Source organism: Anas platyrhynchos, chromosome 33 (assembly GCF_047663525.1).
Source record: "Anas platyrhynchos isolate ZD024472 breed Pekin duck chromosome 33, IASCAAS_PekinDuck_T2T, whole genome shotgun sequence".
Classification (NCBI taxonomy): domain Eukaryota; kingdom Metazoa; phylum Chordata; class Aves; order Anseriformes; family Anatidae; genus Anas; species Anas platyrhynchos.
Genome location: NC_092618.1, coordinates 9,891,408 through 9,916,568, shown reverse-complemented (window position 1 = coordinate 9,916,568; position 25,161 = coordinate 9,891,408). Strand labels below are relative to the sequence as shown.

The window sequence follows — 25,161 nt, the reverse complement described above, 5'->3', positions numbered from 1 at the left end:
CCCCGCGCTACGAGGGGGGGGCGTCGGGACCCTATAGGGGTGTGGGGACCCTATGGGAACGGGGGGGGCAGGGGGACGGGGGGGGGACCCTGGGGGGCGCAGCTCCCTGAGAAGACCCCGGGGGGGGGGCAAGGGGATCCCGAGGGTGCTTGGGGACATGGGGGGGTCCTGGGGGGTACGGGGGACCTTATGGGGACCCTATAGGGACCCTATAGGGGCATGGGGACCCTATGGGGACCCTAAGGGGACCCACTGGGGAGCTCTGGGGATCCCATGGGGACATGGGGGTGACAGAAGGGCCTTGAGGGGACCCTATGGGACCACCTTGGGGACCCTATGGGGACTTTATAGGGACAGGGGGACCCCGAGGGGACCCTACGGGGACACGGCCCCGGGAGGCCCCATCCCTCCCCCCACAACCACTGCGTGTCCCTTGGCGTCCCCATCGCCCCCGCTGGGTCCCCATTGCCCCCACGGCCCCCCCATTTCCCCCATTGCCCCCGTTGTGTCCCCATTGCCCCCCCATTGCCCCTGTTGGCCCCGTTGCATCCCCATTGCCCCTGTTGCGTCCCCATTGCCCCCATTGCCCCCCCATTGCATCCCCATTGGCCCCATTGTGTCCCTGTTGACCCCATTGCATCCCCCGTTGCCCCCGTTGGCCCCATTGCGTCCCCATTGCCCCCCTGTTGCCCCCCACTCCCCCCCCTAGAAGCCCTGGATGTGGCAGTAGGCCTCGAGGCTGGCCATTGCGTCCCCATTGGCCCCATTGCATCCCCATTGGTCCTGTTGGCCCCATAGCCCCCCATTGCATCCCCCCAGCCCCCCCAATCACCCCATCACCCCCCATCACCCTATTGCCCCCCAGTGCCCCCCTAGAAGCCCTGGATGTGGCAGTAGGCCTCGAGGCTGGCCATCGCGTCCCCATTGTGTCCCCATTGACCCCATTGACCCTATTGCATCCCCACTGCCCCCCAGCCCCCCCATCACCCCGTTGCCCCCCCATCACCCCGTGGCCCCCCCTGTGGCCCCCCTGTGCCCCCCTAGAAGCCCTGGATGTGGCAGTAGGCCTCGAGGCTGGCCATTGCGTCCCCACTGGCCCTGTTGGCCCCATACTCCCCCCATTGACCCCATTGTGTCCCCATCACCCCCCCATCACCCCCAGCCCCCCCATTGCCCCCCCGTGCCCCCTAGAAGCCCTGGATGTGGCAGTAGGCCTCGAGGCTGGCCATTGTGTCCCCACTGGCCCTGTTGGCCCCATACTCCCCCCATTGACCCCATTGAGTCCCCATTGACCCCATAGCCCCCCCATCACCCCCCCAGCCCCCCCATCACCCCCAGACCCCCCCTGTGGCCCCCCCACACCCCCCTAGAAGCCCTGGATGTGGCAGTAGGCCTCGAGGCTGGCCATTGTGTCCCCATTGCCCCCATTGTGTCCCCACTGGCCCTGTTGGCCCCATAGCCCCCCCATTGACCCCATTGCATCCCCATCACCCCCCCATCACCCCGTTGCCCCCCCACACACCCCCGTTGCCCCCACTCCCCCCTAGAAGCCCTGGATGTGGCAGTAGGCCTCGAGGCTGGCCATTGCGTCCCCATTAACCCCATAGCCCCCCATTGACCCCATTGTGTCCCCATCACCCCCCCATCACCCCCAGCCCCCCCCCCCAGCCCCCCCGTTGCCCCCCCGTGCCCCCCTAGAAGCCCTGGATGTGGCAGTAGGCCTCGAGGCTGGCGAAGAGCACGTAGAGCAGCCAGAGGCCGAGGAAGAGCGCGGCCGTCAGCAGCTTGGGGGCGCGCGGCCCCCCCAGCTCGCCCCCGATGGGGGCGCGGCGGCGGTAGAGGAGGACCCCGATGCAGACGAAGGCGAAGATGGTGAAGAGGGTGACGGAGAAGGCCAGCGTGCCCGTCTGCACCTCGAAGTCCCGGCCCTGCGCGGCCCAGTAGATGGCCGCCACCGACCAGGCCACGCCGAGGCCCAGGAAGACGTTGACGGCGTTGGAGCCGGTGACGTTGCCGATGGAGGCGTCGGCGCACTGGTCCTGCAGGGCGGCCACCTTGCTGGCGAACGTGTCTGCGGGGGGACGGGGACGGGGGGTGGGATATAGGGGGATGGGGGATGGGGGATGGGGTGTGGGGATTGGGGTATGGGGATTGGGGATATGGGATATGGAGATATGGGGATTTGGGGTATGGGGTATAGGGGGATGGGGATTGGGGATATGGGGTATGGGGATTGGGGATTGAGGATTTGGGATGTGGGGTATGGGGTATGGGATATGGGGATTTGGGGTATAGGACATGGGATATGGGATGTGGGGATTGAGGATTTGGGATGTGGGGTATGGGAATTTGGGGATTGGGGATTGGGGATATGGGATGTGGGGTATGGGGTATGGGATATGGGGATTTGGGGTATGGGGATTGAGGATTTGGGATGTGGGGTATGGGAATTTGGGGATTGGGGGTATGGGATGTGGGGTATGGGGTATGGGGATTTGGGGTATGGGGTATAGGGGGATGGGGATTGGGGATATGGGATGTGGGGTATGGGGATTTGGGGTATGGGGATTGAGGATTTGGGATGTGGGGTATGGGGTATGGGATATGGGGATTTGGGGTATGGGGATTGAGGATTTGGGATGTGGGGTATGGGGTATGGGGATTGAGGATTTGGGATGTGGGGTATGGGGTATGGGATATGGGGATTTGGGTATGGGGATTGAGGATTTGGGATGTGGGGTATGGGAATTTGGGGATTGGGGATTGGGGGTATGGGATGTGGGGACATGAATATGGGGACAGGGGGATGTGGGGATATGGGGACATGGGGATATGGGGTATAGGGTATGGGGATTTGGGATATGGGGTATGGGGATTGGGGATTGAGGATTTGGGATGTGGGGTATGGAATTTGGGGATTGGGGGTATGGGGTATGGAGATTGGGATGTGGGATATGGGGACATGAATATGGGGACAGGGGGACGTGGGGATATGGGGATGGGATGTGGGGTATGGGGATTTGGGGTATGGAGATTTGGGGTGTGGGACACGGGGGCACAGGGGCACAGCAGGGGCACGGGGACAGCAGCTCAAGGACACGGTGTGGGGACACGAGGACGCGTGCCCCAAAACCGCGTCCCCCCACAGCCCCCGTCCTCTCCCCCTGCTCCTTGTCCCTGCTCCCAACCCCACCCCATCCCCATCCCAATCCCACCCCAACCCCAATCCCACCCCAACCCCAATCTCACCCCAATCCCACTCCAATCCCAACCCCATCCCAATCCCACCCCAATCCCACCCCAACCCCAATCTCACCCCAACTCCACCCCAATCCCACCCCAATCCCAACCCCATCCCATCCCAATCCCAATCCCACCCAAATCCCACTCCAACCCCACTCCAATCCCAATCCCAACCCCACCCCAACCCCAACCCCAATCCCAATCCCATCCCAATCCCACCCCAACCCCACCCCAACCCCAACTCCACCCCAATCCCACCCCAACCCCACCCCAATCCCAATCCCAATCCCACCCCAATCCCAATCCCACTCCCACCCCAACCCCATCCCAATCCCAACCCCATTCCATCCCAATCCCATCCCATCCCAATCCCAATCCCACCCTAATCCCACCCCCACCCCAACCCCAATCCCACCCACCGGGGATGGAGGTGCCGAGGGCCACGAAGACGACGGCGTTGACGGAGTCCTTGAGGCCCACGGTGCAGCCGAAGTGCGCGGCCAGGTCCCCGATGAGCGCGGTGAGGACGCCGATGAGGAGGATGGAGACGCCGAAGCAGGCCCAGCCGTTGCAGTACTCGGTGGGGGGCACGCAGGCGAACAGAACCTTCCAGAAGACGGTCAGGAAGTGCATCACGTAGTCGAAGCACGACGGCAGCCGCTCCTCACGCCCGTCCTCCTCCTCCTCCTCCTCGCCTGGCGACGAAGGCGCCGTCAGCCCCCAAGGGGACGGCCCCAAAACCTGGGGCTCTGGCCCCAAAACCTGGCACCGTGCCCCCAAAACCCGGTGCCGTGTGGCCCCAAAACCTGGCACCATAGCCCCAAAACCTGGCACCGTGGCCCCAAAACCCGGTGCCGTGTGCTCTGCAAAACTTGGCACTATGTCCCCAAAACCCAGGGCTTTTTGTCCCCAAAACCTGGCATCGTGTCCCAAAAACCCAAGGCTCTTTGTCCCCAAAACCCAGTGCCATGTGGCCCCAAAACCTGGCACCATGTCCCCAAAATCCAGGGCCGTGTCCCAAAAACCCAAGGCTGTTTGTCCCCAAAACCTGGCACCGTGTGCTCCCCAAAACTTGGTGCCCTGTCCCCAAAACCTGGGGCCATGTATCCCCAAAACCTGGCACCGTGTCCCCAAAACCCAGGGTTGTGTGTCCCCAAAACCTGGCAGAGTGCACCCCCCAAAACTTGGCACTGTGTCCCCAAAACCTGATGTCATATCCCCAAAACCCATCACCACATCCCCAAAACCCCAACACGGTGCGCCCCCAAACCCCAGCCCCAGCCCCAAACCCACCCTGTACACCCCACCCCGTGCCCCCAGTACCAGGCGCCCCCCCATGACCCCGTGTCCCCCCCTGACCCCGTGTCCCCCCCCCCGACCCTGTGACCCCCCCGGTGCCCCCCGGTGCCCCCGACCTGCGCTGACGGTGATGGCCTCAAGGAACTGCTCTCGCCACGAGTGGGTGCCGATGACCATGGCCAGGTTGGTTTTCTTGATCAGTTTGTCCACCGTGTTCTGCGGGGAGGGGGCGTGGGGGTGAGACCCCAACCCCGACCCCCCCCCCGGACCCCCCCCACCCCAGACCCCCTCCCCGTGCCTTGAAGTCGTAGGACTCCTCGATGACGACCTCGAGGCGGCAGTTCTCGCCCAGCACGGGTTTGCCCATCTCGGCGATGCGCCGCGCCTCCTCCTCCTCCGCAGACAGCTTGCGGTCACCCTCGGCTGCGGGGACACCGGGTGGGGACGGGGACGGGGACGGGGACACGGTGTGGGGTCAGGGACAGGGCGTGGGGTCAGGGACAGGGCATGGGGTCAGGGGATGGGGACAGGGACACGGTGTGGGGACACGGCACGGGGCTGGGACACGGGGCACGGGGACACGCGGGGACAGGGGACGGGTGGCGCAGGGCTCGGAGGGGACGCGGGACCCCGGCCCTGGGTGACCGAGGGAGGGCGAGGAGGAGGAGGAGGAGGAGGAGGAGGAGGAGGAGGAGGAAGGCTCCTACCTTGGCTCAGCAGGAGGGCTGCGAAGGGGAGAGGGCGGTGGTGAGAGGCTGCCCTGTGCGTCCCCAAATGTCCCCAAATGCCCCCAAATGTCCCCAAAGGTCCCCAAAGGTCCCCAAATGCCCCCAAATGCCCCCAAAGGTCCCCAAGTGTCCCCAAAGGTCCCCAAATGCCCCCAAAGGTCCCCAAAGGTCCCCAAGTGTCCCCAAATGTCCCCAAAGGTCCCCAAAGGTCCCCAAAGGTCCCCAAATGCCCCCAAATGTCCCCAAATGCCCCCAAATGCCCCCAAAGGTCCCCAAGTGTCCCCAAAGGTCCCCAAATGCCCCCAAAGGTCCCCAAATGTCCCCAAATGTCCCCAAAGGTCCCCAAATGCCCCCAAAGGTCCCCAAAGGTCCCCAAACGCCCCCAAATGCCCCCAAAGGTCCCCAAAGGTCCCCAAAGGTCCCCAAACTCCCCCAAATGTCCCCAAATGCCCCCAAATGTCCCCAAACTCCCCCAAAGGTCCCCAAATGCCCCCAAATCCCCCCCCGTACCCGAGATGCCGCGTTTCAGCCAGCGCGGCTGCCCCAGCTCGATGAAGAAGTTCTCCCTCTTCTCGTACTCCTCCGCGTCCACGATCTTCACCCGCAGCGTTTTCCTGTGCCGGGGGGCGGGGGGGGACACACGGGGGGGGGGGGGGACACCGGCCCCGTCAGGGGGCGCGGGGGCGGCCCCCCCCCAACCCCCCCCATCCCCCCGTCCATCTGTCCGTCCATCTGTCCGCCCAGCCGCCCCCGCGGCCACCCGGCACGGCCGGCTGGGCACTTGGCCGGCCGCCCCCTGCCCCCCCCCCATCCGTCCGTCCGTCCATCTGTCCGGGTGTCCCCCCACCCATTTGTCCGTCCGTCTGTCCGTCCGTCCGGGTGTCCCCCTGTCCGTCTGTCCGTCCATCCGCCCGTCCTCCCCCTGCCCGGAGCGCACAAGCAGAGGGCGCGCGAGCAAAGCTGAGCGTGCAAAGGGCCGAGCGCATGGGGGGGGCACGAGGAGGGGACAGGTGTGCAAAGGGTGAGACACGAGGAGAGCACAAGCACGGGGTGCACAAGCAGGGTCCAAGTGTGCAAAGGCTGAGCTCACCAGGGGCGCACAAGCAGGATCTGGGTGTGCAAGGCCAAGCACACAAGGGGTGCACCATCATGGGGCACCCGAGCTGGGTCCAGGTGTGCAAAGACTGAGTGCACGAGGAGTGCACAAACACGGGGTGCCCAAACAGGGCCTGGGCGTGCAAGGCTGAGACACGAGGGATGCACAACCACAGGGCACCCAAACACGGTCCGAGCGTGCCAAGACTGAGCTCACAAGGGGCACCCACGCTGGGTCCGGGTGTGCAAAGGCTGAGCACACGAGGGATGCACAAGCACAGGGTGCCCAAGCAGTGTCTGGGCGTGCAAGGCCGGGCACACGAGGCACACACAAGCACGGTGCCCCCACCCGGGGCCCGCCCGACCCCCCCGGCCCCACTCACGCCGTCTCGTCGTTGCGGAACTCGAGCTCCCCGCAGGCGTCCTCGTAGTCGACGCCGCCGCCGCGGGCGGTGCCCTCCACGGTGCGGTAGGGCAGCAGCACGGTGCCGCGAGCCCCGGAGCCGCGCAGCACCGTGGCCTCCAGCGCGCCCTGGCACTCGCTGACGTGCAGCAGCCGGTCCTGGAAGGCGAAGATGCCGGCGTGGTCGTCGTCCAGGATGGTGACGGTGGCCACCAGCGGCGTCACCAGGCGGCCCTTGGGGTGCTCGGCCGAGTCGGCCTCGAACATGCCCTCGGCGTCGCCCACGCGCAGGTTGAGCAGGCGCACGAAGAAGTGCTCGTCCTCCTCGAAGATGTCGTCGTCGATGATGCCGATCTGCAGCTCCTTCTGCGTCTCGCCCGGCTTGAAGATCAGCGTCCCCTCGCTGTACTCGTAGTCGGAGCCCGCCTTGGCCGAGCCGTCCTCCGTCTTGTAGTCCACGTAGAAGGTGTGGTTGGCCTCGGCGCCGTGCTGGCACGCCACCGACAGCGTCACCGAGCCGCAGTTCTCCAGGCAGTGGTAGGCGCAGGGCTCGAAGAAGATGCGGCTGCACGCCTCCTCCTCCGCATCCGACGGCACCTCCAGCAGCGCCGAGGAGCGCTTGGAGAACTCGGCCACGTGCTTCTTGAGGACGTTGCCGGCGCCGGTCATCATGCGCGTGGCCTGGATGCGGTAGAAGGCGCGGCTCTTCTGCTGGTGCAGCAGCGCGCAGTAGTTGGCCATCTCCACCAGCTGCTCCAGCTCCTTCTCGGGGTGCTTCTGCTTCAGCTCCTTCAGGATCTGGATCACCTCGCGCCGGCTCTCGTCCAGCTCCTTCTCCTCGGCCGTGGGCGCGGGCAGCGCGGGCGAGGCGCTGACGGCGGTGACGGCAGTGGCGGGGGCGGCAGGGGTGGGGTGGCGGAGCCTTCGGCCTCGCGGCGCTCGGCGGGGGGGAAGCCGCCGTCCAGCTCGATGCCCTTGGGCAGCTCGCCCTCGGTGCCGATGATGATGCCGCTGCGCGGGTCGGCGCGGTAGCGCTTGTAGACGTACTTGTAGAAGAGGAGGCGCTTGTCGGCCGCCCAGGCGAAGACCACGCAGACCGGGAAGAAGACGAGGGTGAGCAGCGCCTCCCACACCTGCACCACGCCGGGCGAGATGACGGCCAGGATCAGGTAGAGCCAGATGTAGGCGAAGATGCTCCAGGAGGCGGTGACGAAGAAGACGCGCAGGTGCTTGATGCGGCGGCTCTCGCCGCTGGGGATGACGTAGACGCAGACGGCGATGACCACGAACATGTTGAAGGCGGCGCTGCCCACGATGGTGCCGGGGCCCAGCTCCCCCGCCTGGAAGTTGTGGCCGCAGACCTCGATGACCGAGAGCAGGATCTCGGGCGCCGAGGAGCCCAGCGCCATCAGGGTGAGGTTGGAGACCGTCTCGTTCCAGATGCGCACGGTGCCGATGCTGGTCTCCCCGTTGGCCTTGGTGATGGTGATCTCCTTCTCCTTGGAGGTGATCACCTCGATGGAGGCCATGAAGCGGTCGGCGATGATGGAGACGCCCAGGAACATGTACATCATGGCCACGAAGTAGACGATGGCGCGCGCCGCCTTGTCGCCGAAGGAGGGGTTGTCGGGCTGCCAGACGGGCAGCAGGACGCCGGGCTGGCAGCGGTTGGAGCCCTGGCACGTGCCGGTGCCGTTGGCCTCGGCCGCCGGCTCGGGGGCGCAGGGCTCGGCCAGCAGCAGCGCCGCCACCAGCGCCGCCCGCCGCGCCGCCATCCCGGGGCCTGCGGGGACAGCGGGGTCAGCGCCGGGGGGACGGGGTCGGGGTCAGGGTTGGGGTGAGGGGTCAGGGTTTGGGTTGGGATCAGGGTCAGGGTCGGGGTCAGGGTCTGGGTTTGGGTTGGGGTCAGGGTCAGGGTCAGAGTCGGGGCTGGATCAGGGTCAGGGTCAGGTTCAGGGTCAGGGTAGGGGTCGGGGTCGGGATTGGGGTCAGGATCAGGGTCAGGGTAGGGGTTGGGGTCAGGGTCAGGGTCAGGGTCAAGATGGGGGTCGGGGTCAGGGTCGGGGTCAGGATCAGGGCCAGGGTAGGGGTTGGGGTCAGGGGATCAGGTTCGGGGTCAGGGTCAGGGTCGGGGCTGGGGGGAGGCAGCAGCCTCCGTCCCGCCCCACAGAGGCCGTGTGGTGCTGGGGGGGAACCGGGGGCCTCTGGGGCAGCACGGTGGGGAGGGGGCGGCACGGTGGGGTGGGGGAGGATGCAATGGGGACGGAGATGTAATGGGGCTGGGGGCGATGCAGTGGGGCTGGGGAGGATGTAATGGGGCTGGGGCGATGCAATGGGGTTTAGGGCGATGCAGTGGGGCCGAGAACGATGCAATGGGGCTGGGGACCATGCAATGGGTTTGGGACCGTGCAATGGGGCTGGGGGCGATGCAGTGGGGTTTGGGGGGATGCAATGGGTCTGGGGTCAGCGCGGGGGGTCCGGGGGCCGCGGGTGCCGCCCAGCAGCGGGGTCGGGGCCGCGGGGAGCAGCGAGGGCCCCGCGGCCGCCCACGGCTCCGGGGGCGCGTGGGGTGCGTGGGCGCGCCGAGGCCCCGCCCTGGCAACCGCCTTGTTCCCATGGCAACCGAGGATGGGAACGGCTAAAAAAAGGGAGACGGAGGGGGACGGGGGACCCCGAACGGGCTGGGGGGGGCTCGGGGCTGCTTTCCACCCCCCCGGCCTTGGAGACCCCCATGCGCCCCATGGCGCGGCTGCCTCTGCCCCATGGGGTCCCCACAGGGAGCTGCAGGGAGAGGCATCACTGCCCCATAGCGCTGCCCTATAGCTCTGCCCCATAGCACTGCCCCATAGCTCTGCCCCATAGCTCTGCCCTATAGCTCTGCCCCATAGCTCTGCCCCATAGCTCTGCCCCATAGCGCAGCCCCATAGCGCAGCCCCATAGTTCTGCCCTATAGCGCAGCCCCATTGCACTGCCCCATAGTGCTGCCCCACTGCACTGCCCAACCCCATAACACTGCCCCATAGCGCAGCCCCATAGCGCAGCCCCATAGCGCTGCCCCATAGCGCTGCCCAACCCCATAACACTGCCCCATAGCACAGCCCCATAACACTGCCCCACTGCACTGCCCCATAGCACAGCCCCATCCCGCCCCATAGAGCAGCCCCACTGCACTGCACTGCCCCACAGCCCCTCTCCATGCCCCCAGCCCCAGCCGCCCCCTGCCCTCGGTGGGTGCCGGAGCCCCCAAACCCAGGCCCCATCCCCTGGCCCCGCTGGCTGGGGGCCGGCGCCTCCGCCGTGAGCGGGCTCAGGGCTGTAATTAACGTAATGGCCTCATTAGCAGCGGCTGGGGGAAACAGCAATTAAAGCGCCGGGGGGCGGCTGGGGGGGGGGCGGCAGCGCCGGGAGAGGAGGTCCTGGGGCCCTGTCCCCATGTCCCCGTGTCCTGACCCCACGTCCCGTCCCATGTCCCGTTCCCATCCCCGTCTCTTGTCCCCATGTCCCGTGCCCCCGTCCCGTGTCCTGTCCCCAAATCCCATCCCTGTGTCCCCGTCCCTGTCCCTGTCCCATATCCCACCCCCATCCCCATCCCATCCCCGTCCCCATTTCCCATTCCTGACCCCATCCCCAACCCTATATCCCGTTCCCATCCCAGATCCCATCCCTGACCCTACATCCTGTCCCTGTCCCTATATCCCCGTCCCCATATCCTGTCCTCGTCCTCATCCCCATCCCTGACCCCATAACCTGTCCCTGTCCCTGACCCCATATCCCATTCCCACCCCCAGATCCCATCCCTGTCCCTATATCCCTGCCCCTATCCCTGTCCCCATATCCCGTCCCCAGATCCCATCCCCAGGTCCTATCCCTGACCCCATAACCTGTCCCTGCCCCTATCCCTGACCCCAGCCCCAGCCCCGTCCCCGTCCCCTCAGCCCAGGTCTGGTCCCCGCAGCTCCTCGGGAACCCCCGGGGGTGTCCCCAAAACCCCGGGGGTGTCCCCAAATCCCGGGGGGGGCTGCCATGGCCCCAAGCATCGCCCCCAGCTCGTGGAGGAGGAGGAGGAGGAAGAAGAGTGGGGGGGGCGTGGGGGGGGCTGGGGGGGGGCTGGGGGGGGCTAGGGGGGGCACCTGCTGCTGCTGCAGGAGCGGCTGGGGCCGGACACCCACGGGGGGGGGGCACCCATGGGTGGGGGGGGTACAAAAATGGGGGGGGGGGCACAGAAATGGGGGGACACACACATGGAAGGGTGGGGGGGTACGGGGGGGTACGGGGGGGGCACCCCCACATCCCCTTCCAGAAGCATCCAGTGGGGGGGGGGGAATTGGGGACCCCCCCCTCAATTTTGGGCTGGGGGGAGCCGGGTGCCCCCCCCACAATGAACCGGGGGGGCGGCGCGGAACCCCCCCTCCATCACCCCCCCCCCCCTTGCTCTTCACACCCCCCCCTCCTCCTCCTCCTCCCCCCCCATCCCCTCGCGGTGCCCCCCAGCCCCCCCCTGCCCCCCCTCTTTCCCCCCCCCCCCAAATTTTCCCGTTCCCCCCCCCAAACGGGGGTGCCCCCCCCCCCAGCCACCTGTTCCCACCCACGGGAACTCTGCCTGGCTTCGCCCCCGAGCCCCCCCCCTTTACCCCGTGACCCCCCCCGGACCCCCCCAGACCCCCCCTCACCCCGTGCCCCCCCCCCAGTGCCCCCCCCCGGCGCCCCCCCCCACCTGCGCTGCGTCCCCGCTCCGTTACTTCTCCATGGCGCTGCCGCGAGTGGGAGGGCGGCGGGGGGGGGGGGGCGGGGAAATTATGGGGGGGGGGGGCGGGGGGGGCGGGGAGCTCAGCCCGGTGCTGCCCCCCCCCCCAAAAAAAATAAAAAAATAATTAAAAAAATGAAAAAATCGGCGCCGTTCAGCACCGGGAAGGCGGACAGCGCCCCCCCCTCCCTCTTTGCCCCCCCCCAGCCCTCAGTGCCCCCCCCCGGTGACTCTTCACCCCCCCTCCCTGTATTTGTGCCCCCCCCACCCCCCAAAAAAAGGGGGGGGTCCCTTTTGCACCCCCTCTCAGCACCCACACCCGGGGGGGGGGCACCACCTCGTGGCCCCCCCCAGCAAGGATTTGGGGGTCCCTGGTGCGTGCCCCCCCCCCCAAAATAAAAAAACGGGGGGGGCTCCTTCCCCCCACCCCACCTTCCCCTTGGTGGGGGGGGGGAGGTTTGGGGGGGGTTTAAGGTGGGGGATTTGGGGGGGGGGGATTTGGGGGGGGCATTTTGGGGGGGTCACTCGGGGGGGGTTAATGAGGGGGGTGGGTTTTGGGGGGGGCTTTATGGGGGGGTTATTGGGGGGGGCATCAATGAATGCTTCATTGGCAGGAGGCTTTGATAAGAAGCTTTATTGGGGGGGTTATAAATAGGGGGGGGCTATAAGTTGGGGGGGGGATAATTGGGGTCGTCATAAAGGGGTCGGGGGGCCTCTTTTACGGGGGGGGTCCACTTCTGCCGCCGGTGTCGCCATCCTCTTCCTCCGCTGGGGGGTCCCACGCCGGCGGGGGGGGGTCCCAGATCTCAGGGGGGTTCCCACACCTCCGGGGGGGTCTCACACCTCGGGGGGGTTCCACGCCTCGGAGGGTGGGGTCCCATCCTGGAGGGGGGGGGTCACGTCCCCACGCCCCCCCTTCCCCCCCCCTCGCCCGCCCTCGCCACCTCCCTGCGGAGCCTCTCCAGGAGGCAGCCGGGCGGTGGGCACCAGGCTGTGCTGGGGCGCGAACACGAAAACGGGGTGAAAAAGGGGAGATTCCGGGAGCGGGGGGGAGTGAAGAAGCCGGGGGGGGGGCCGGGGGTCACCTACACGGGCAGCCCCCGGAGGCAGCTGACGGCCACCTCGCTCAGCCCGTCCCCGTGAGGTCCCCGCAGCGCAGGGCCAGCAGCGGGCTGGGGAAGGAAGCGGCGCCAGCACAGGGAGAAGGAACGGGCACGGGGTCAAGCACAGCTCTGGGGGGGGAATTGGGAGGGGGGGAAGGGGGGGTATGGAGGGGGGGGATGCGGGTGTCATCTCGGTCCCAATCCCCATCCCAATCCCGTCCCAATCCCATCCCAAATCCCTCCCAAATCCCATCCCAAATCCCAATCCCATCCCCATCCCAATCCCATCCCAAATCCCATCCCAAATCCCATCCCAAATCCCCTCCCAAATCCCATCCCAAATCCGTCCCAAATCCCTCCCAAAATCCCTCCCAAATCCATCCCAAATTCCATCCAAATCCCAACCCAAATCCCATCCCATCCCACCCCATCCCAAATCCCATCCCAAATCCCATCCCAAATCCCAACCCAAATCCCAACCCAAATCCCATCCCATCCCACCCCCTCCCAAATCCCCTCCCAAATCCCATCCCAAATTCCATTCCAAATCCCAACCCAAATCCCATCCCATCCCACCCCATCCCAAATCCCAACCCAAATCCCATCCCCATCCCGAATCCCCAATCCCCTCCCATCCCCACCCCCACCCCATCCCAAATCCCCTCCCAAATCCCACCCCAATCCCACCCCCACCCCATCCCAACCCCCCGCCCACCCCCAACCCCTGCCCCCCAAACTCCCCCTTTTACCCCCAGCCCCCCATTTACCCCCTAACCCCCCACTTGGCCTCCCATAACCCCCCCAGCCCCCCCTCTTCACCCCCCAACCCCCACTTTTCACCCCCCAGCCCCCCCCTTTTACCCCCCAACTCCCCACTTCTACCCCCCAGCCCCTCCTTTCCCCCCTCACCCCCACCCCCCCATCACCTCCCCTCCCCTCCCCCTACACCCCCCATTTCCCCTCCTCATCCTATGCCCCCCAAGCCCCCCCATCCCCCCATTTACCCCCCCAGCCCCCCCTTCTCTGTACCCCCTCATTTCCCCCCCAGCCCCGTTCCCCTTCCCCCATACCCCCCCATTTCTCCCCCCTACACGCCCCTATTCCCCCCCCACACCCCCCAACTCCCCCCACCCCCTTCTTCCCCCTCACCCCTCACTTCCCCCTTACCTCTGCATCCCCTTCGACGCCCATTTCCCCACTCCCTATCCCCTCATCTCCCCTCCTCATCCCCTCCAACCCCCCCCACCCACCCGCACTGTCCCGCAGCAGCAGCTCGGGGGTTCCCGTCGGGCTCCCTGTGTGCCCCCCAGGGCGGCACAGAGGACGTTGTGGTCCTCGCTGCCCCCCAGCACCAGCTGCTCCCCCAGCCCCTGCGCCAGCACGTCCCTGGGGGCACAAAAAAAAAAATGGGGGGGCTGGGATCTTGAAATAATCCCTCCTCCATGCACCACCGGCACCTGCCCACGTGCCTTACCAGCAGGCTGTAGAGGGGGCTGGGGGGGTCTGGGGGGGGGGGGAGGTTTCTCTGGGCCCCCCCCCGCTGTTGGTAGGCCCCCCCCGGCCCCCCGGGGTCACCGCAGGGCTCGGGGGGGGGCAGGGGGAAAGAGAGAGACCCGGAGATGGGGCCGTCCTGCTGCGTGCTCCAGGCTCCTCGTAGAGCACGGGCTGGGGGACACAAGGATGGGGGGGTCAGGGGGTGTGGGGGGGTCCCGGGGTCTTGGGGCGGGGGGCTCACTGCGGGTGGCCTGGGTCCACGTGAGCCACGCGGATCGCTGCTGTGGCAGCTGAAAGCCGTCAGGCGGCGCCAAGGAAGCTGGGGTCTGAGGACGTCCAGCCACAGAACGCTGCGGGGGCACGGGGGGGTGGGGGGGTCATGGGGGGGCAGGGGGGCAGGGGGGGTCATGGGGGGTCATGGGGGGTCATGGGGGGGTATGGGGACGGGGGGTGGGGGGAATGGGGGAGAAGGTGGGGGGATAAGGGGGTGTGGGGGGACTTGGGGGCATGGGGGGCTGGGGGGGGCACGGGGGTGTGGGGGGGACTTGGGGCATGGGGGGGACGCAGGGCATTGGGGGATGTAGGGGGAAGGGGTAGGGGGATAGGGGATGTGGGGGGGGGCTTGGGGGTGCTGGGGGGGATAGGTGCATGGGAGGGGGCTTGGGGGGGGCCTTGTGGGCATGGGGGGGGACACAGGGGGCAAGAGAGGGAGAGAGGGGGGATGTGGGGGGGGCTTGGCGGGCATGGGGGGGCTGGGGGGCATGGGGTGGGACTGGCGGGGGCGGGGGGCTCTGGGGTCATGGGAGGGACAGGGGTATGGGGGAGGGGGCTTGGGGTACAAGGGGGGAGGGACTTGGGGGGGCTTGGGGCACTTGGGGGGGGGCATGGGGTCATTGGGGGCTCTGGGGGCAATGGGGACTGGGGGGACTTGGGGGTATGGGGGGGCTGGGGGGGACAGGGGGCATGGGGGGGCATGGAGGGGGCAGTGGACATGGGGACATGGGGGGAACAGGGGACTGGGACTGGGGGGGATTGGGGGCTCAGTAGGGACACGGGGGGGGGCAGTGGGGGGTGGGGGGTCCCTGTTGCCCCCCCCCCTCACTCCCTGCTGGGCACTCCTCTCCCTGCAGCTCCGGGAACAGCTCCTGCACCGGGCGCTCCTCAACTGGTGCAGGGCCTCGTTCTGGGGGGCACAGCCGCTGGGGACCCGCCTCCAGGGGACCCCCCCGGGCCCCCCCCCACCCCCACCCCCCCCCACCACCTTCCCGGGTAGAGGTGGATGCCGGGTCGGTGCCGCTCAGCAGGAAGACGGTGTCCTGCCCCCCCACCAGCACCCTGCGGGGACAGTGCTGCTGGGAAGAATACTGGGAGCACTGGGGGCACAGACTGGGGGCACTGGGACACAGACTGGGAGTACTGGGGGCACTGGGACACAGACACTGGGAATACTGGGGGGAATGGGGGCACTGGGGACACAGACTGGGAGTACTGGGGAGATACTGGGGGCACTGGGGGGACTGGGGAGATAAGGGCTGGGGATACTGGGGTCACTTGGGTGATACTGGGGACACTGGGGGGACATTGGGGAGGCACTGGGGTGATACTGGTGGCACTGGGGGGCACTGAGGTGATACTGGCGATACTGGAGGGACATTGGGGGGATACTGGGGGGACACTGGGGATACTGGGGACACTGGGGTAATACTGGGGACACTGGGGGGACACTGGGGATACTGGGGATACTGGGAGCACTGGGGGACACTGGGGGAGGCTGGGGGACACTGAGGTGACACTGGGGGACACTGAGAATACTGAAGTGATACTGGGGGACACTGGGGAGGTACTGGGAGCACTGGGGGGACACTGAGAGATACTGAGGACACTGGGGGGACACTGGGGGACACTGGGGGCACTGGGGGGCACTGGGGTGATACTGGGAGGACACTGGGGGGACACTGGGAGCACTGGGGGGTACTGGGAGCACTGGGGGGACACGGAGAGATACTGAGGACACTGGGGGGACACTGGGGGGTACTGGGAGCACTGGGGGTGACTGGGAGGACACTGGGGGGATACTGGGAGCACTGGGGGTACTGGGAGGACACTGGGGGATACTGGGGCACCTGTGCCCCCACAGGACGCACTGAGCGTGGCAGAGCTGGAGGGTGAAGCGCAGCTCCAGGTTGAGGCAGCTCTCCGCGGGGACAGGGGGCTCAGGGGGGGCGGGACCCCCGGGGGGGTGTCCGGGGGGTCCGGGGGGGGGTCCGGGGGGTCCGGGGGTATCATGCGCCACGGAGTCGAGCTGGAACTCGCAGCCGGGCTCGTAGTCGCAGTAGATGTTCTAGGAAGGGGCTGGGCTTGTCCCCGGAGTCCTGGGGGGGCACGGGGGGGTCAGGACACGTTTTGGGGTCACCCCCCCCCCCGTGTTACCCCCGCCCCTCTGGGGTCACCCCCACCCCCTCCTGAGGGTCACCTCCCCCCAATTTGGGGTGTCCCCCCCTTTCTATAGAGTGCCCCCCATTCAGGGTCCCCCCCCGTTTAAGGTGCCCCTCTCCCATTTCAGGGTGCCCCCCTCCCATTTTAGGGTGCCCCCCCATTTGGGGTCCCCCCCATTTGAAGGTACCCCCCCATTTCAGGGCGCCCCCTCCCATTTAGGGTGCCCCCCCTTTTAGGGCCCCCCCTATTTAAGGATGCCCCCTGTTTTGGGGGCACCCCCCCATTTAAAGCTGCCCCCCCATTATAGGGGTGACCCCCCTTTTTGGGGTGCCCCTCCTTTTGGGTGCCCCCACCTCATATGAAGGTGATGCCACCACCAGCCCCCGCTTGGGGGGGATTTGGCGAAGGAAGTCGACTAAACGATCTCAGCGTCCACTGCGGGGGGGGCTTCAGCGGGGGGGGGGGCACCGGGACCCCCCAGCGGCACCCCCCGGGGACGCCCCCCTCCCCCACGCCCCCCACCACCTCCTGGCGCCCCCCGCGCCCCCCCACGACCCCCCCATCACCCTCCCAGCGCCCCCCCACCCCCCCATAACCCCCCCCACCTCCTATGACCCCCCCGGTACCCCCCATGTCCCCCCCCATGACCCCCCCTATGACCCTCTGGTGCCCCCACGACCCCCCAGTGCCCCCCTGAGCCCCCCTCGTGCCCCCTTATGACCCTCCTATGACCCCTCCCTATTACCCCCCAGTGCCCCCACTGGTGCCCCCTCATGACCCTTCTGGTGCCCCCCCACCCCCCATGACCCCCTCATTGACCCCCCCTATGACCCCCCCACGACCCCCCCGGTGCCCCCGTATGCCCCCCCATCACCCCTCCATGACCCCCCCGGTGCCCCCCACGAACCCCCCCATGACCCCCTCTATGACCCCCCGGTGCCCCCCATGACCCTTCCGGTGCCCCCCCATGACCCCCCCAGTTCCCCCCCCACGACCCCCCGGTGCCCCCCCCGCCCCCGGTGACCTCTATGACCCCCCGGTGCCCCCCTATGACCCCTCCACGACCCCCCCATGACCCCCGGTGCCCCCCCGATGACCCCCCAATGACCCCCAGTGCCCCCCCCGCCCCCCCCACGACCCCCCCCAGCCCCTCCGGTGCTCCCGGTAACCCCTCGGTGCCCCCCTATGACCCCCACGACCCCCCGACGGCCCCCCAGTGCCCCCCCACGACCCCCCCCGTGAACCTGATGACCCCCTATGACCCCCCCGGTGCCCCCGATGCCCCCCATGACCCTTCCGGTGCCCCCCTACGCCCCCCCAGTGCCCCCGACGACCCCCCGGTGCCCCCCCGTGCCCCCCACGGGTATGTAGGTGAACTGCAGCTCCGAACTGGCGACGGGCCAGGCGGCGGCGCAGGGCCTGGTAGCGGACGTGGAGGACGCGGCCTTTGAGCGCCGCCGCCAGGAGCCCCCCGGGGCCCCGCCCGGCCCCGCGGGCAGCGCCGCCAGCCCGTACACGTTGCTCTGCGACGGCAGCCGGCTGAAGCTGTCCTCCACCAGCGGGCAGCGCCCCCAATCGCCCCCCCCGGCTCCGCCCCCCCGGGCCCGGCTTCCGCCCCCCCCGGGCCCGGCTCCCGCCCCCCCCGGAGCAGGCAGCAACGCGGGCAGCCCCGCTGGGGCCTTGCGAGGGGTGAGGCGCGCGGGGATGACGTCACAGGGAGGCCGCCGCGCGGCTGAAGGAGCGGGGAGGGGGCGCTCGGTCGGATGGAGGGGGCGGGGTTTGTACCTAGGGGCGTGGTTTCGGTGAGGGGCGCTAGTTTGGAGGCAGGGGCGTGGTTTGGGGGTTGGGTTCACCACCAGAGGGCGGGGTTAGAGGGAGGGGGCGTGGTTTCCAGGCAGTGGGTGGGGTTTTGTGGGCAGTGGGCGGGGTTCGAAGGCATGGGGTTGCAGGCAGGGGGCGTGGCTTAGAGTCAGAGGGCGTGGCTTGGAGGTAATGGGCAGGGGGCGGGGTTTGGAGGGATGGGGCGTGGTTTAGTGGGCAGTGGGCGTGGTTCTTAGGGAAGGGCGCGGTTTGGAGGCAGGGGAGCCCCCCCAGGGGCTGGGGGGGCAAGTGAGGGGGGGGAAAGAGGACACCCCCCCCCCCAAATAATGGGGGGGGCATAGGGCACACAGGCACCCCCCCCACCCCCCCAGGACCGAGGGGGGGCACATTTTGGGGGGGGGGGGGGGGGGTTTCGGACACACACACGGGGGGCTGGGCTCATGCATCCTCTCACGGTCGCGAGACAGCGGGGGGGGCCCCGCTTTTACCCCCCCCACCCCCAAAGGGGGTGACAACCACCCCCCCCTGCAGCAGGGGGGAAATAGGGGAGGGGGTAAATAATTAGGGGAGGGGGGCAAATAATTATGAGGGGGGTAAATTGGGGAGGGGGGCAAATAATTGTGGAGGGGGGTAAATAATCGGGGAAGAATTAGGGGAGGGGGTAAATAATTGGGGGGGAAAGGAAATATTTGGGGGGTGCAAATAATTGGGGGGAAATAATTGAGGGGGGGCTGAGCCCCCAGCCCGCGCTGTGGCGCCCTCCACAGTTAAATATGGGGAAGGGGAGGGGGTGGGGGGGGATTTTTACAGGGGGGGGATGAAGCGGGGTCCAGGGGGGGTCCGGGGGGTCCCGGGGGGTCCCGGGGGGTCAGCGCAGGTTGTTCTCTTCGCCTGGGGATCTTCTATGTCAGCAGCATGGGTGGTCAGCCACTGGTTGAGTCATGGAGTTCACTCTTCACCTGGGGGGATTATTTTTTTTGGGTGGGGGGGAGTTTTGGGGTTCGGGGGGGGCATCTGGGGGGCAGGGGGTGGGGAACGGCAGCTCCAGCCCCCAGAGGGGGAGGAAGGGGGTGAAAGGAAGAGGGGGGCATATGGGTTTGGGGGGGCTTTTTTTTGGGGGGGGGGGCATTTTGGGGGATAGGGGGGAGATTTTGGGGTGGGGGGATATGGGGGGTTGCCCCCCCCCAGGGGTGCACGTACGGTCGGTAGAGGCGGCGGGTCTGCTTCTTGTGGGTGTCCAGCAGCTTCTGCGGGGGGACACAAAAATCAGATGGGGAATTGGGGGGTCCCAAATGGAATGGGGGGGCCCAATTATTGGGGGGCTGACCTCCAGCAGGCTCACCCGGGAGTCCGAGAAAGGCCGGCATCTCTTCGTACTTCTGCACCGCCAGCTGGGGACAACGGGGAGGGGCACAGGCAGCACCGTGCCCCCCAGGTGCCCCCCCCGCCCTGTGTGCCCCCCCCCGGCACCTTGGCGTCAGCATGTCCATGCAGAAGTGGCAGAGGGCGGCGCGGAGAAAGTGCCCGTGGCGCTGCAACTTCAGCAGGGTCTTCCATGGCGCTCGTGCCCACCTTGAGGGGGGTGATGGGGGTCACGACCTCCTCGGGACCTGCCCCGAGCCCCTGGACCCCCTCCGGAGCCCACCTGCTGCAAGATGTTGAGCGCCTTCTGGTACTGCCTCAGCTGCCGCCGCAACGTGGTGACCTTCAGAGGCACTTGTTGGCCGAGCTGGGGCAGGGGGCTCAGTGGTCCCAAGACCCCCCCCGAGTCTCTTTTTGGGGGCCAAAGGGTCTTTTGGAGCCTCAGCGGGTGACCACCTCAGCAGGCCCCTATCAGGGGCAGGGAGAGCCCAAACGCTCAGCATCCCCCCCACCACCCCAAACGCCTCCCTGGTACCCCCATCCTGCTCCCCTACACCACCCCGAGCCCCTTTTTGGGGTGAAAAGGGGGGTTTCGGGTAGCGTGGGTGTGTGTAGCAGTTCTAGGAGGAAGGTGGGGAAGAGGGAGCCCGTGATGCCTGTGCTCACCCCCAGCCTCTTCCGCGCCCCCCTGCGCCCTCCTGCCCCCCGACACGCTTCGATGAAGGGATTTTGGAGCTCAGGATTCGTGGCCATCTCAGCAGGCCCCTATTAGGGCAGGGCTGTGCCCAGAAAATGCTCAGCACCCCCCCCACCACCCCCAAACGCCTCCCTTGACCCCCACCGCCTCGAAAACCCCAACACCCCCTCATTTTGGTGAAAGGGTTCGGAGCCTTAATAGGTGGCCACCCCAGAATGCCCCATCAGAGGGTGCCCAACACCCCCCCGCTCCCCCCAACCACCTCCATGTGTCCCCCATCCTGCTCCCCCAACTCTGCACCCCCGACACATTTTGGGTGAAAACGGGCATTTTGCAGCCTCAGTGGGTGATCACCCTCAGCAGGCTCTGAAGCACCATTTTAAAGGCACAAAGAGGGGATTTGGGGGCCTACTGTTGGCCTTGTAGTAGTCAGCTGCCTGCTCTGGAGTGGGCGATGGCTGGAGGGGACACAAAATTTGGGTCAATTCACCCAAAAATGGCACAGGGTCTAAAATGATGTAAAAAAGGGAAAAAAATTAGAATTTTGTTTGGGCAGGTTTGAGCTGCATCTCGCGCCCCCCCCCGGGCGCTGCCACCTGCGCGGGGGAAGCGTTTGGCCAGGAGGGACGGTAATGGGGGGCTCCCCCTGCACAGGAAAAACCCCCGCTTCTGATTTGGCCTCCATTTGGGGCACCGGACCCGTGGTCCAGGCATGGACAGGGAGGGGGCAGCATCTGGGACTGCCAAGGTGGGACTGGGGTTCTTGGGGACCCCCAGGATCCAGGACCTCCTCAAGGTATGAGGGACCCCCCAGGATGTGCTCAAGGACCCCCCCAGGGAACATCCAGGACCCCCCAGGAACCCTCAGGACCCCCCCAGGACCTCCAGGACCCCCCCCGGGCACTCACGCACCCCCCCCAGGACCCCCAGGACCCCCCCCAGTGCTCAATGACCCCCCAGGAACCTCACGACCCCCCCCAGGACCCTCAGCACCCCCCCCAGCCCACCCCAGGACCTCAAGACCCCTCCCAGGAACCCCCTCCAGTGCTCAGGGATCTCCAGGAGACCCAGGCACCCCCAGGATGTTCTGGACCCCCCCAGGACCCTCAGCCCCCCCCCGCAGCCCCCCTCGGCCCCCCACCTGTCCGATGTCGACCAGCTCGGCCTCGTAGATCTCGGCGATGGCCACGTGGTGCTTGGCCGCGATGGTGAACCGGCCCTGGGGGGGGGGGCACGGGGCTCGGGGGGGGGCACGGGGCCCCGGGGGGGGGCACAGAGCCTTCGGCCTCACCCTCCTCCTCCTCCCCCCCCCCCCAACACTCACCATGTCCGTGTAGATCTCGATGGCCCGGATCAGGCAGTTAATGGCCTCTGGGGGCAAAAAATGGGGGGGCTGGGGGGGATTTGGGGGGGTCCCGGCCTTCCTCCCCCCCCTCCTCATCTTCATCATCCTCCTCCCCCAGAGCCCCCCCTCGGTGTCTGCTCCGAAAAGCCCCAAATGAGGCCAAAATGACCCCAAATGGTCCCCCCCCCCCTCCAAGGGACACAAAAATACAGGGACATGAAGAGCCCCCCCCAAAAGGGGGCTGGAATGGGGGCACCCCAAAATGGGGGTGCCCCAAAAATGGGGTGACCCCCAAATATTGGCACCCCAAAAATGAGGCATCCCAAAACAATGGGACCCCAAAATAAGGGGACCCCCAAAACCGGGGCACCCCCAAAACCCAGCACCCCCAAAACTGTGGAGCCCTGAGCTCACAGCACCCCAAAACTTGGGCGCCCCAAAACCAGGACACTGTGAAATTGGGGCACCCCAAAACTAGGTCATCCCTAAATAACAGTGCCCTGAATCACGGCACCCCAAAACTGAGGCACACCAAAAAAAAATGGCTCCAAATTACGGCACCCCAAAACCAAGGTACCCCAAAACTGGGGCACCCCAAAACCAAGGGATCCTGAAACTGCGGCACCCCAAAATCACAGGACCCCAAAACCAAGGTGCCCTGAAACCATGGCACCCCAAAACTGGGGCACCCCAAAACCAGGAGCCACCCCGCACCCCAAAACCCCCAAACCGGGGCACTCCCAAATCCCAGCACCCCAAAACCGAGGTGCCTGGAAACCAGGGCACCCCGAAAATCGGGACACCCCCAAACCTACAACACCCCCAAAATCACAGCACCCCAAAACCAGGCTGCCCCAAAACCTTGGAGCCCTGAACTCATGACACCCCAAAACCGGGGCACCCCCAAATCCTGGCACTCTGAAACCAAGGTGCCTGGAAACCAGGGCACCCCAAAAATTGGGACACCCCAAAACCGGGACACCCCAAAAATCACACCTAGAACCAGGCCACCCCCACTGCCAAACCCTGGCACCCCAAAACCTCATCACCCCCTTACCGTGGCCCCCCCAAACCCCATAAACACCCCCCCTGACCCCCCAAACCTCACCCTAAACCCCATAAACCCCCCCCAAACCCCATAACCCCCCCCTCAAACCCCATAAACCCCCCCCAGCCCCCCCAAAACCCCCCCAAATTCCATAAACATCCCCCTTGACCCCATAAACACCCCCCCAACCCCATAAACTCCCCCCAAACCCCATAAACACAAACCACAGACCCCCCAAACCTCCCCCCAGCCCCCCCAAACCCAAAAAAAACCCAAATCCCCCCCAGCCCCCCCAAAACCTTGGGGGTCGGCCTTCTTGAAGGCGTTGCCGGCGTCCACCAGGCTGGTGGCGGCGTCGTGCTTGCTCTGCAGCTGCAGGTGGAGCCGGGCAGCCTGGCAGAAAGCGTTCCCGGCGGCTGGGGGGGGGGGCACAAAATTAAGGGGGGGGGGTCTGGGGGTCACAAAGCCCCCCCCCGACCCGCCGAGCCCCCCCGAATCGGGACGCACCGCTCCAGTTTTTGGCCATCTTGAACATGTTGGCGGCGCGGGCGTAGAGCTCGCACGCCTCCTCCAGCCGCGAGGAGCCCCTGGGGGGGCAAAAAAAAGGGGGGTGGGGGGCAAAAAGGGGGGGGGTCGGGGGGGTTAAAGGGGGGTTGGGGGGGTCAGAGGGGGGGCACGGGGGAGTTTAAGGCCCAAAACCCCCCCCTCCAACAAAGGGGGGGGGGTAAATGGGTCCTACCCCCAGATCACCAAAATTAAAGTTTGGGGGGGGAGGCAGGAAATATGAGGGGGATCTGGGGGGCCCCCAAAACCCCCTTCAACCCCCCCCGCCCCCTAAAGACCCCCAAATCCTCCCCAGCAGCCCCCCAATTCCCCCCAACCCCCTCACTCCCCCCAAACCCCCCCCAGAGCCCCCCCCCAGAGCCCTCCCCCAGCTCCTCAACGCCCCCCGAGCCCCCCCAAGACCCCCACATCCCCCCTAAAGGCCCCCAAACCCCTCTCAGACCCCCCCAAAACCCCCCACATCGCCCCCAAAGACCCCCACATCCCCCCTCAGCCCCCCCAACACCCCCCCAATCCCCCTTCAACCCTCCCCAGCCTCCCCTACATCCCCTCCAGGGCCCCAAAACCCCCCTCGACCCCCCCAACCCCCCCCCATCCCCCCTAAAAACCCCTAAAGGCCCCCAAATCCCCCCCAGCCCCCTCGCTCCCCCCCGAGAACCCCCCCAGCCCCCCTACATCCCCTCTAGGCCCCTAGATCCCCCCTCACCCCCCCCCAGCCCCCCTAAAGGCCTCCAAATCCCCCCAGCACCCCCCCAGCTCCCTACCAACCCCCTAACCCCCCCCATCCCCCCTAAAACCCCCACAAAGGCCCCCAAATCCCCCCCAGCACCCCCCCAGCCCCCTCGCTCCCCCCCGTGAACCCCCCCAGCACCTCCACACATCCCCTCCAGGCCCCTAAATCCCCCCTCACCCCCCCCCCAGCCCCCCTAAAGGCCTCCAAACCTCTCTCAGCGCCCCCCCCGCATCCCCTCCAGGCCCCTCAGCCCCCCCCCAGCCCCCCTAAAACCCCCACAAAGGCCCCCAAATCCCCCCCAGCTCCCCCCCCGAGAACCCCCCCAGCCCCTCCCCAGCCCCCCCAAAACCCCCATATCCCCCCTAAAGGCCCCCAAATCCCCCCCAGCACGTCCCCAACCCCCCCAGCTCCCCCTCCAACCCCCCCAAACCCCCCCCACACCCCCCTAAAGACCCCTAAAGGCCCCCAGCCCCCCCCAAAACCCCCCTAAAGGCCCCCAAATCCCCCCCAGCACCTCCCCAACCCCCCAGCTCCCCCTCCAGCCCCCCCAAACCCCCCACATCCCCCCTAAAGGCCCCCAAATCCCCCCACACCCCCCCTAAAGACCACTAAAGGCCCCCAGCCCCCCCAAAACCCCCCCAAAGGCCCCCAAATCCCCCCCACCCCCCCCCACCTCCCCCCCCAGCACCCCCCCCACCCCCCCAAACTCCCCCAAATTCCCCCCCCGCCCCCCCGCTCACCCGAAGAGGCCTCCGAGGAAGGAGCTGGCCCCCCGCACCTTGCGCTCGGCCTCGGCCAGGAGCTGCAGCGCCTCCCGCTCCTTCCCGCCCGCCTCCATGGCGGCCCCCTCCCTCACGTGACCCCCGCCGCCCCCCCTCACGTGACCACGCCGCCCCTCTTCACGTGACCCCCGCCGCCGCTCTCCCGTTGGCTGCCCGCCCGCGTCACGTGCAGGGGGGAAAAGGGGGCGGGGAGAGGCCGCGGCGCTTCCGGGTGCGGGGAGGGGGGCGGCGCCCCCTAGGGGAGGGGAGGGGAATGGCGGGGAA

The 25,161-nt window shown here is 67.3% G+C and overlaps 2 protein-coding genes across 2 annotated transcripts; both read right to left on the bottom strand.

The window, feature by feature from the left end:
• Positions 1-1,681: 1,681 nt before the first annotated feature.
• Positions 1,682-11,527, bottom strand: SLC8A2 (solute carrier family 8 member A2). Its single transcript, XM_072030119.1, has 9 exons — positions 11,483-11,527; positions 7,672-8,551; positions 6,749-7,639; positions 5,781-5,884; positions 5,250-5,267; positions 4,841-4,965; positions 4,659-4,758; positions 3,663-3,938; positions 1,682-2,071 (listed from the first exon to the last, which is right to left on the bottom strand). Exons 2-9 carry the CDS (start codon positions 8,541-8,543, stop codon positions 1,695-1,697), a joined length of 2,763 nt encoding a protein of 920 aa, XP_071886220.1. The 5' UTR covers positions 8,544-8,551; positions 11,483-11,527; the 3' UTR covers positions 1,682-1,694.
• Positions 8,686-25,024, bottom strand: LOC140000226 (uncharacterized). The gene is given in 23 exon segments (XM_072030028.1): positions 8,686-8,902; positions 13,870-14,001; positions 14,211-14,280; positions 15,371-15,444; positions 16,254-16,305; positions 16,396-16,450; positions 16,452-16,481; positions 17,907-17,946; positions 17,948-18,036; positions 18,039-18,357; positions 19,567-19,613; positions 19,694-19,723; positions 19,725-19,759; positions 19,838-19,911; positions 19,913-19,938; positions 20,012-20,079; positions 20,082-20,095; positions 20,801-20,883; positions 21,567-21,644; positions 21,750-21,796; positions 23,118-23,234; positions 23,326-23,405; positions 24,856-25,024. Coding segments are annotated over 23 exon segments (1,875 nt in total). The 5' UTR covers positions 24,954-25,024.
• Between the last annotated feature and the right edge of the window lie 137 nt (positions 25,025-25,161).